Source organism: Oratosquilla oratoria, chromosome 26 (genome assembly GCF_046742065.1).
Source record: "Oratosquilla oratoria isolate Oo_2021 chromosome 26, ASM4674206v1, whole genome shotgun sequence".
NCBI classification, from domain to species: Eukaryota; Metazoa; Arthropoda; class Malacostraca; order Stomatopoda; family Squillidae; genus Oratosquilla; species Oratosquilla oratoria.
In genome coordinates this window covers 48499913-48512412 of record NC_134802.1, presented here as the reverse complement: position 1 = coordinate 48512412, position 12500 = coordinate 48499913, and the positions used below count along the sequence as shown (strand labels likewise).

General features: G+C 40.6%; 1 protein-coding gene across 1 annotated transcript in view; it reads left to right on the top strand.

Annotated features, from left to right (window-relative positions):
• The first annotated feature begins 3530 nt into the window (after positions 1-3530).
• LOC143039532 (protein obstructor-E-like) overlaps positions 3531-12500 on the top strand; it is a 22451-nt gene continuing 13481 nt past the window's right edge. The window contains exon 1 of the mRNA XM_076209695.1: positions 3531-3686. Coding sequence (XP_076065810.1) covers positions 3644-3686 — 43 coding nt within the window. The 5' untranslated portion in view covers positions 3531-3643. The remainder of the gene's footprint in view (positions 3687-12500) is intronic.

Below are 12500 nucleotides of genomic sequence, written 5' to 3'. Positions count from 1 at the left end.
CAAATCTGTACTAATTACAAAAATATAAATAGATAAATAAACAGATGAATAGATAGATAAATAGATAGATAAATAAATAAATGGATAAATAGATGAATGTTTAGATAGATGAATGGATAGGTAAATATGTAAATAGATAAATAAAGGAATAATTAAATGAATAGATAAGTGAATGGAAAGATAGATAAAAATAGATGAATAAGCAGATAAATAATAAATATATAGATGAATAAATAGATAAATATATAAAGGAATAAGAAATAAATAAATAGATAAATAAATAAACAAATGAATAAGTAGATGAATAGATATATGAATAAAATAATATATAAATGAATAAATAAATTGATGAATAGAAAAAATAAACAGATAAATAGATGAATAAAATAAATTGATTAATAAACGAAAATAGTTAGCTCTTGTAACTCTATGAAGCATAGACCACAAACGCATACACAGAATTAGTTTATCTGGCGTTAGTAGGCATCCCTGGCAAAGATTAACGAGTGGTACGACACAAAATTTAGAATTCAGGTCAATTATATTTGGTTGTGTTTTTTGTTTGTTTTATTTTGATTTTTTTTCTTCTCGGCATCCGAACCCGCTTTGGGCCGAAAGGTCCCTTGTCGGCCATCTTGCTTGATCGTTACAAATCTTTGGAAAACGTTGATCTTTTTAAGTTGAATTTATCGAGGTTGGTAGGGTGCTTATTAATTTATTAATATATCAATTTATTTATATTAATTTATTTACTTATTTATTTATTTGTATATATATTTGTATATTCATTTATTCATTTACTTAATTGGTAAGCGTCTGTCGACTTGAATTTATTAAGGCTGGCAGGATGTTCATCAGTTCTTCTATTAATCTAGTTCGTTACTATTTTTTTTAATTCAAGGAAGGCATAGATATCCATGGAAACTTTGAAATTACAAGAAAAATTAAATTACAAAGATTTTGTCAAAGCCTTTGCTGGGAAACATTTTTGCAATCTTTGAAGATATTCATTTCTTAAAAAAAAGAGGGAGAGAATTGAGACGCTAAAGATTTTTTTGTGGTCTTGAGAAGACATCTTTGATTAACATGGAAACGAGTAAAGTCAGGTTGAAATATCGTCGTTGTTTCTATTATCATTATTATCTATTCATCAATTTTTTTTTCTTTAAGAGGTGAGCTTTGTACGTGGTACCTGATTTCTATTATTACTTTTTCCTTCAGCAAGAATGATATTGTTTTAAGTGATGATAACATAATCTTAATTTATGATAATAATAATAATAATAATAATAATAATAATAATAATAATAATAATAATAATAATAATAATAATAATAATAATAATAATAATAATAATAATAAAAAAAAAAAAAAAAAAAAAAAAAAAAAAATAATGATAATAATAATAATAATAATAATAATAATAATAATAATAATAACAATAATAATAACAATAATAATAATAATGATAATAATAATAATGATTAATAATAATAATAATAGTAGTAATAATAGTAGTAGTAATAATAGTAGTAGTAGTAGTAGTAGTAATAATAATAATAATAATAATAATAATAATAATAATAATAATAATAATAATAATAATAATAATAATGATAATAATAATAATGATAATAATAATAATAATGATAATAATATATACATACATCATACATATACTAACGGCTTTTCCCCCTTACACGGGGGGTAGCCAAAAAGAAAAAGGCATAGAAACCACTCCCACCCATTCCATTCCCTACATATTCCACTCCCCTCCACCCTCCTCCCTCCCTCTTATCTTGGCACCTCCTGGATGACGGGTCATCCCTGCATCCTGTAATATGAGAGATATCCTTGTTATCGCTATATATTTCGTTCACTATAAATCTTTGCTGATTTTGTTGTAATCAGTGATGGACTATTTTTTTTTAGGCAAAACTGTAACAGCGCCAATTATCAGGAAAGGACGCCGATATTCTGCAGGAAGATCTTAACAAATTGTTCACATGGTCGGTGAAATAGCAAATTAACTTCAATATCTTAAAGTGCAGCGTATTAAAAGTAGGTTTACACAACCCAGAAAGCAGATGTTGCTTAGATAACTATTTGTTTTAGGAAAAACTGAGTGCGAGAGAGATCTGTCAGTTCTAGTGAGTCCTGACCATAAATCCAGGAACTGACAGAGCATTAGGCCGGCCACACACGTGCAGTTTAAACTGACAGTTACATCTGTTCAGTTATAACTGTACCCATACACGTGCAGTTTCAACTGACAGTTATAATTGAACAGTTGTAACTGTCAGTTTAAACTGCAAGTGTGTGGCCAGCCTTAGGTTTCATTGTTAGGACTGTTATGAATAAAAGTGCAGAGGTATTTATCAAACTCTATCTGGCGTTAGTCCCATCCTTGACTATGTGGTACAGTTTTGGTCTCCGTCTTATAGAATGGATATAAATTCACTAGAATCAATACAGAAGAGAATGACCAAAATGATACATGGGTTCAGAAATTTACCTTACGAAGAGAGGCTTAAGCACCTTAATTTACACTCTCTGGAAAGAGGCAGAGTGCGGGGTGATTTAATAGAGGTGTTCAAATGGGTCAAGGGCTTTAACAAGAATTGTGCTGACAAGATCATCATATTAAGACAACAGGGCAGGACTCGCAGTAATGGGCTTAAAAAAAAATAGAATTAAGAAGGAAATAGGAAGAACTGGTTTACCACTAGTGATCAACGAATGGAATAGATTTAGTAACTATGTAGCGAGTGCTGAAACTATCAGTTGTTTTAAGAAAAAAGTTTAAAAAATATGGTTGGGGATGACAGGTGGTTATGGACATGGAACTCCCTAGTGTAGGTTTTATGGTCTCTTGCAGTCTACTTCACTCTTATGCTTTTATGTTCTTATGTAATCGCCATCTACGTTAGTGCAATTAACATGTCATATTCAGGGTTCTAGAATGATTATATTATTACAAAAATATCATATGGAATATTGCATCTGTGTTGGTAATTGTAAGATAATTAGTTAAGATAATTGTTTACTGCGTGTGAATAAATCGTCCTTGTAATCGCAAGAAGACTAAATTTGCGGAAATGTCCTTGATTGGTGTATAGTAGTGAGTGTCTGTTCGATCTGCATAATTATTTAATTAACAAAAGTCATATGGATTGTAAAAATACCATGCCAGAAATTTCGACATATCGGGAGAAATATGCATAAATTCACTTAGAATATGTAAATGTGCTTTTACGATAGTATTTTCTTTAGAACGTCTTTGCTCCACTCCATTCCTGCCCCGTTGTGTTTCCCTGTTAGTCTGGATAGCCAATCACAAGGCCGCTTGCCATCGAGGTCAAAACATCTGGAATGCACGACATGTTGAACAATTACCCCACAATCGTCTTCATCTCCATTTCGCCGTTTCACAAAACTTACACTCTTAATTTCCATTCTTTATTCCTTTCTATCAGTCTAGTAGCGAAATAAAACGACACATAACTGAAAACGGAATTACAATATGTTGGAAATTTCCGTGAAAGGGAAGAAGAAGGTGTTATCGTACGTCCGCCATCCTTGTAACGATGCCGTACATGAAGGAAGTCTGTTCTGAAGAAACATCGAGGTATTCTGTGACAAAATGTGGTGGAGGGGAGCTGTACTTTTCTTCACTGTCGGCCTGGGTAAGATTCCTCTAAGTTTCAACTGTTGAACTTTACAAGATCTTTAATATTAGTGTAACAAGACTATTTCTAATGCAGAGTGTGCTTAAAGTAAACTTGAATCCCAATTTTTTATATTTTAAGATGAAGTGCTCGAGGGAGTTTGATCTTGTGTAGATCGCATCATTACGTTATTTAGATAATTGTGCCGTAAGAGTCGGATCAGATTTCTGTTTACAGAATAATTCGTCTGCTTTGACTACAAATGAATTGATCGATTTAAGGATAGTTTTCGGAAAAGGAAACGACATTTCTTGCAAATTATTTGCTGCTGTTTTTGTATGTCTTGCAGTCGTTTCTCGCTTTGAACGAAGAAATTTATTTTTTCGGCGTGTTTTAATTTTAATTTTTTAATTTTATGTATTCTGTAGCCCGATGTTGATTTTTTTTTTTACAATATTTTGAAAACATATATATATTATCTTCATAATTCCCTCCGACAAAAAGATAATAGGACGAATTAATGAGAATATTTTCCCTGTGCATCGAGAAAGCGATGAATGATCTGCTTCCTAACTTTCACATTATCAAATGCGCCTTACAGTGCGAAAGGCATGCGCGTGCGTGCATGTGCGCGTTTAACGTGTGTGCGCGTTTAACGTGTGTGCGCGCGTGCATGTTTGTGCGTTTGTGAGTGCGTGTGTGTATGTACCCGTTTGTGTGTGTGTGTGTGTGTGTGTGTGTGTGTGTGTGTGTGTGTGTGTGTGTGTGTGTGTGTGCCCTACACATACTCTGTTGTGACTGCTGTCAAGCTGTTTTATTCAGATAGAGGTTAAATTTCATAACCATATGTTCATATATAACACACGCACTACATATACGGTATATATATATATATATATATATATATATATTACATATATATATGTGTATATATATATATATATATATATATATGTATTCATATATGTATATATGTATATATATGTATATATATTTATATATACATATATATGTATATATATATATATATATATATATATATATATGTGTGTGTGTGTGTGTGTGTGCGTATATACATATATATATACATATATATATGTATAATATATGATATATATATATATGTATATATATGTATATATACATATGTATGTATATATATATATATATATGTAAATATATGTACATATACACAATATATACCACACACACACACACACACACACACACACACACACACACACACACACATACACACGCACACACACACACACACACGTGTGTGTGTGTACCATGAAAAGGGAAAGTACAGAAAGTTTAAGGCTCGCTGTCTCTCCACGTTCCACCCACATCGTTCCTGTGAACCAGAGTCGCCCTTTCCTCGTTCCAACGTTAGGGAGCTGAGGGGGTTTAGGGGGGGGGGGTCTTAGGGGGGGGAAGGGTGCCGGTGGTAGAGGGGCTAGGGGGGGGAGAAGGGGAGGGATCTCCTTGGTAACACACGAAGTCCCTCGAAGTCTCGTCTTGGCGTCGAGGAGAAAGTGGCCGAGAGTCGAGCGAGGAGTCGAATAGCGGGACCGGGTGACCTTCAGGGACCTTAAGGAGATGCCGGCGTCGACTGCCGGTACTGGGAGGAAGAGAGAGGACCGGTGGGACCCGGTACTTAAGGACCGGTAGCTCCGGTACTTTAGGACCGGTTCATGGGTAAAGTCCTTGAGCCTTCTTGAGAGGTTTTCTTCTGGTTGAAGGTTTGAGGGAGAGGCCATCCCGAGGGGAGATGGTGTCTGAAGAGAGAGAGAGAGAGAGAGAGAGAGAGAGAGAGAGAGAGAGAGAGAGAGAGAGAGAGAGAGAGAGAGAGAGAGAGAGAGAGAGAGAGAGAGAGAGAGAGAGAGAGAGAGAGAGACAGGTTGCATGATTTACATATTATATTCTGGTTATCGTTTAGACTATTTTAGTCTCCTCAGAGGAGATCTAACCAATTAAGCGGCTTTGGATTCTTTGTGGTCAGATTCTAACTCTCCAAAAGGGTAAAGATCACCTTTGCCCTAAGTGACAGGAGAGCTGGGGCACATGGCAATCACTGGTAGCCATTAGGTGTCCAATTGGAGCTAGTGAGAGGCAAAATGGAGGCCAAACGCGCCACAGCGGAAGACTTTCATGAATTTGTTCTGTCTTTTTTTTTCTTTTCGATTTTTCCACCGAAGTTTCAGAAGATTTCGCTACGGTACGTCGTGTCCACTTTCCCTTCCTCCTCCTCCCCCTCCTCCCTCTTCCCCTCACCCTCCTCCTTCTCCTCCTCCTCCTCTTCCTCTTCATCCTCCTTTTCCTCCTCCATCTTCTCACCCCCATCCCCATTCTCCTCTTTCTCCTCATCCTTCCCCTCCTTCTCCTTTTCATCCTCCTCCTCCTTTTCATCCTTTTCCTCCTCTTTCCCCTCCTCCTTCTCCTCCTTTTCATCCTCCTCCTCTTCATAATCCTCCTCCTTTTCCTCCTCCATCTCCTCATCCCCCTTCCCATTCTCCTTTTCCTACTTCTCCTCCTCCTCCTTCTTTTTCTTCTTTCCCTGTTCCTCCTCTTTTTCATTCTCCTCCTCTTCCTCTTCATCCTCATTCTCCTCCTCATCCCCCTTCCCATCCTCCTCCCCCTCCTCCTCCTCCTTCTTCATCTCCTCCTCCTCTTTTTCCTCCTCCTCCTCTTCCTCTTTCTTCCTCCCCTCCTCCTCCTCTTTTTTATCCTCCTCCTCTTCCTCTTTATCCCCCTTCCCATTCTCCTACTCCTATTTCTCCTCTTCCTCCTCCTACTCCTTCTTCTTCTCCTTCTCCTTTTATTCCTCTTCCTTCTCGTTCTTCCATGTACTCCTTTCCCTTTCTCCTCCTCCTCTTCCTCTTCCTCCTCCTCCTCCTGCTTCTTCTTCTTCTTCTCTTACTTTTCTTCCTTCACGTTCCTCCATGTATTCCTTTCCCTTTCACAAATTCCTCCTCCTCCCCCCCACTCTCTGCCTCCCTCCTTATTTTCTTCCCTCCTTCCTCTCTCCATTCTTCTGTTCTTTCTTACCTCCCTCCCTCCGTCCTTCCCTCCTTACCTCCTTCATCCCTCCTCCTCTTTTCCTACCTCCTTATTCCCTCCGATGCCAACGACGCGAAAATTTTCTCTCAAGATTCTTTTCCGACGAAGGCGACGCCGAAGTAATCGCCGTGTCGACCTTTCTCTCGAAGGAACTTGAAGCCCTTACGTTCCAGGTGTCGGTTTCCCGTTGTCGTTCCGAATGTCGCTGCGTGGCACGTTCTCTTGATCTGCGTGGCACAGCTCCGAAGGCTGTTGTGGTCTGTCTCCAAATTTTTTTTTTCTTTTTTTTTCTTCTTTTTTTTTTTTTTTTTTTTTGGTACCAAAATGCCGCATTTTGACTTTTGTTTTGGATGTCACGAGGTTCTTTGAATAGCTTTTCCAAACCCTTTTTCCAAACTTAATATCCTTTGTAGTCAGAGCTAAGCGGTCTAGCATCACCTAGCTAAGATCTTATTACTAGAAGAATCAAGGAACGTGTATATGTGTGTGTGTGTGTGTGTGTGTGTGTGTGTGTGTGTGTGTGTGTGTGTGTGTGTGAGAGAGAGAGAGAGAGAGAGGAAGGGAGAGAAGGAGTGAGGGAGTGAGAGCAGTATAAATAGAAAAAAAAAGAGTAAAAAAAGAGGCTTAGGTTGAGAAGAAGCTTTCGGTAGCATTATGAAACGGTGAAGAGCGGGACAAGAAATGAAGAAGAGAAACTGGCGTTGGACGATTAGTGAGGTCACGACCTCACCCGAATAGAAGCGTCTGAGGTCAACCAAAATAAAATATATAAAGAGATCTATCATAAAGAGAAGGTGAATTAGGTTCTGTGTGTTCTAATCTGAATGGAATTACCCGACATCAAACAAAGAAAGATTGGTAAAGATGGGATAACGGAGGATATGGTGGGACACTTCAATAGTACAGTAAGTAGGTATCTTTGTGATACCTACTTATTTATTCATTATGGGAACTACTAATTGGGATAAATGTATCGACATTAAATGCGTAAGTCTCCAGATACACACACACACACACACACACACACACACACACACACACACACACACACACACACACACACACACACACACACACACACACACACACACACGTATGCACACAGAATCCACTTACTCAAGGAGAAAGTAACGGCTCGCGGTATTATTGTGTGTGTGTGTGTGTGTGTGTGTGTGTGTGTGTGTGTGTGTGTGTGTGTGTGTGTGTGTGTGTGTGTGTGTGTGTGTGTGTGTGTGTTCCTGTTATCCTCAAGCTGCAGTTTGGAAAGTAGAGTATTTACAATCCACTACTTGTCGTCCGTCATCAAGTGACCTTTGGCTTCGCCTTGACCTTATTAGTGACCTTTGCCAGTGAGCTACCGTCCTTAGTGTGTCGGGGGCCCCTTCGACCTTTGCCCTTTATAGATCGATGGTCTACAAAGGTAAATAGGCCATTAAGGCTCAGCTAAAATTAACAGAGCGGGTAAGAAATGGAATAGACATAGTAACCATATAATGAGTGGTGAAGCAATTGGTTGTCTTAAAAGGAGATTAGGTCATTTTATGGATGGGGATGGTAGGTGGTAAGGGACATGGAACTGCCTAGTGTAGACTCTATGGTCTCTTCCAGTCTCCCCCGTTCTTATGTTCTTAAGTCTTACACACACACACACACACACACACACACACACACACACACACACACACACACACACACACACACACACACACACACACACACAGTAAGCTCATGTATTTACCATATTGGGAAAGTACACGTGTGTTTGTCTCTCGTATATGTCCTCAGGAGTCTGAACAAGAACAGGTCTGTTCACTTTAGAAAGGAAACTAACGGTGTGACGTCACGGAGAGGTGCAATACTCGACCGACCCGACTTGATTATTCCGTTAGTTTTCTTTTTGAAGTGAAGCGACCTGTTCTTGTTCAGACCTTGAGTGCAAGGGAGGCATGGAGTGGATGTCCTGGGTTTCCTATCTGGGGACAGTTAGACACAAAAGTAACGCTGAAGGGGTCAACCGCTTGGTCCCTTAAATCAACCTTCAATTTTCAACTATTCTTAATGTATGTATATGCACATGTACACACACACACACATACACACACACACACACACACACACACACACACACACACACACACACACACACACACACACACACACACACATATATATATATATCAAGATATGTATATTGAGATCGCTAGATGTGTACACCCACGCTGAAGAGGATCACAGCGTATCATTCAGATAACTTTCTTTTCTCCGATAGCGGGGTATTCAGTGTATATATATATATAAATATATATATATATGCATATATATATATATGTATATGTATGTATACACATATATATATGCATATATATATATATATATATATATATATATATATATATATATATATATATATATATGTATGTGCACACATGGGGTGACATTTTTTTCTTATATTTCCGTATGATGAGACAATCTGACGGAAACAATTAGCCCATTGTTAAATGATTTATGTGGTCATCTGTCGAACCACAAATGACGAAGAACCTTGAGGAGATCCGTCCCCTTCTGCGAGACTTCCGCCCTAGAGTCTTCGAGGCTCCTGGCAGACTCTTCGGACCACCGAAGCCCCAGAAGAGGAAGAAGAGTACTTTGCCATCGGGTTGCGTCATCAACCGCAAATTGGAGGTCTCCCTCGTGTACCAGGAATTGTACACTTAAGTTATGGACTCGTCCTTACCCTCGTCCTCGAACTTGTCCTCGAACTCGAATTCGTCCTCGAACTCGAACTCGTCCTCGAACTCGATCTCGTCCTCATCAACCGCAAAATGGAGGTCTCCTTCGTGTACCAGGAGTTATGCACTTTGGACATAAACTCGTTATTACCCTCGTCCTCAAGCTCACCCTCGTACTCGAACTCGTCCCCCTCCTCGAACTCGATCTCGTCCTCCTCCTCGCCCTCATCCTCCTCTTCCTCCTTCTTCTAGGATGATGAAACTTAAAACACTCCCTCACCCTCCACTTCCTCTCTCACTCCTCCTCCTCCTCCTCCTCCTCCTCCTCCTCCTCTCCTCCACCATCCTCCCATCTTTCCTCCCTCCCTCCTTCCTCCACCCTCCTCCTCCCATCCCTCCACCCTTATCCTCTTTTCTTCCTCTTCCTCCTTCTCCTCTTCTCCTGCTCCTCTCCCTCCTCCTCTTCTTCCTCCTCCTCCTCCTCTTCCTTCTTCCTCCTTTTTCTCCTCCTCCTCATCTCCTCTTCTCTCTCCTCTCTTCTCCCTCCCTCTCTCCTCCTCCTCGTCCTCCTTCCTCTCCTTCCCCCTCCTCCCCCTCCCTCTCCCTCCCCCTCCCCTCCCCTCCTCCCTCCCCCCTCCTTCCTCCTTCCCTCCCTCCTTTCCCCTTCCTCCTCCTCCATCTTCCTCCCTCAGTTCCCTCTCCCCTCCTCCTCCTCCTCCTCCTACCCTCCTTCTTCCCTCCTCCTCCTCCCTCCCTCTTCCTCCTCCCTCTCTCCTTTCCCCCTTCTCCTCCCCTTCTCTCCTCTCCCTCCTCCCTCCCTCCTTTCCCCCTCCTCCTCCTTCTTCCTTCTTCCCTCCTCCGGTCGAGTTACGTGTTGACATGAGATCCGGTCTCTCTCTCTCTCTCTCTCTCTCTCTCTCTCTCTCTCTCTCTCTCTCTCTCTCTCTCTCTCTCACACACACACACACACACACACACACACACACACACACACACACACACACACACACACAAACACACACACACAAACACACACACACACACACACACACACACACACACACACACACAAAAACAAAGCAACAAATGAGAAAGAACGGAGGGTGAGGGTGAGTGGAAGGTGGAGTGGGGGAGGACATGTGGAAGGTGGAGTGGATGTGAGGTGTGGAGTATCTTGGTGTATTGTAAAGGATGTGGATCAAGAAAAAATGGAAAGTCCACCGCTGAGCACTGGAAAGTGGAGCAGTGTGTGTGTGTGTGTGTGTGTATTCACTTGGTCTTTGGATCACGTGTTGGACTCGTGATCGACAGCTATTTCCCTCCTGGAAGAGAGCTCAGAGCTCGTAGGTCCGATCTATGTGTGTGTGTGTGTGTGTGTGTGTGTGTGTGTGTGTGTGTGTGTGTGTGTGTGTGTGTGTGTGTGTGTGTGTGTATTCGTCTCTCTCTCTGTCACTCCCTCTTTCTCTCTCTCACTGTGTGTGTGTGCGAGCGTGAGAGAGAGAGAGAGAGAGAGAGAGAGAGAGAGAGAGAGAGAGAGAGAGAGAGAGAGAGAGAGAGAGAGAGAGAGAGAGAGAGAGAGAGAGAGAGAGAGAAGATAGTGGCCTGTGGAAATCCACGCAGAAACGAAAGCGCGCACACATATGCATATGAACATACACACAAACACGCACACACATAAATACACACACATGTAAATACCTAGGCACACAAATACACACACACACAAATACACACACGTACAATGGATTATATCTCATAAGTACGATAACGAAACAAGAGCTATTGAAAAAGATGATAAAAAAACTAAAAAAAGAAAAAAATATTACCCTCAGTTGTTATGACAGATGGAATGCGCCGACAGCTGGGAAAAGCTGGTGACAGATGGGAGGGGAGGGGGGGAGGGGTTGGGGGTGGTTGAAAATTACAGCAACCGTTCCTTGTGTTGTTATTTGTTGTTAATTTAGGAAATTCTTTTCGATATTCTAAAACGTGATTTTTTTCCCTTAAGAGAATTATCTTTTCGTACCAAATGGAAGGAGAAGGAGGGACAATGAGAAGGACAATGAAAAGGACAATAAGGAGGACAAAGAATGTTTGTCCTGAAGAAAGGGCAAGGAGGGTGGGAGGGTGGGAAGGAAGAAGGGAGGACAAGTTGGAAACCGGTAGGATAGTGAGGGAGGGAGTGTGGGAGTGAGGGAATGAGTGAGTGAGTGGGTACGTAAACGAAGGAGGGAGGAAATGGGAGGGAAGGGGGGAAGAAAGACAAAGGGTAACCTCCCCCCTTCCCCTATCCCCCCCACACTCCCACTCCCACCCCTGCAAACCTCCTCCTCCTCCTCCACCCCACCCTCACCCTCCAACCCCAAGACTCTTTCGTCGACCAAAGCTTCTGAAAACCTTTTCTTCTGGGAACGGGATTTCCAAGGTGAATTAAGAAGAACTCTGAGGCCGCAGGCGAACGGCGTCCGGGCACGTAGACCGGGAACACGTACATAAATACCTGCATGCATACATATATATATGTACATACGTACATGAATGCCTACATGCATACATACATATGTACATACGTACATAAATGCCTACGTGCATACGTACATATATACATACGTACATACATACATATGTACACACATACATACGTACATACATACATACATACATGCATGCACATTGTTCATGTATATATATATATATATATATATATATATATATATATATACAAATATACGTGCTTGCATCCATATGTATATATACACACACATAAACGCATATATAGGTACATACATGCACACATAAATGTATACATATATATCGATATACATGCATACACAAACAAAATGCAACCACACACACACACACACACACACACACACACACACACACACACACACACACACACACACACACACACACACACACACACACACACACACACACACACACACACACACACACACGCACACACACCAACTTCTTAAGAAACAGAAGTTGACTTGCAATACTGTGATGATTTTTCATCCCCTGGGCGGAGACTGAT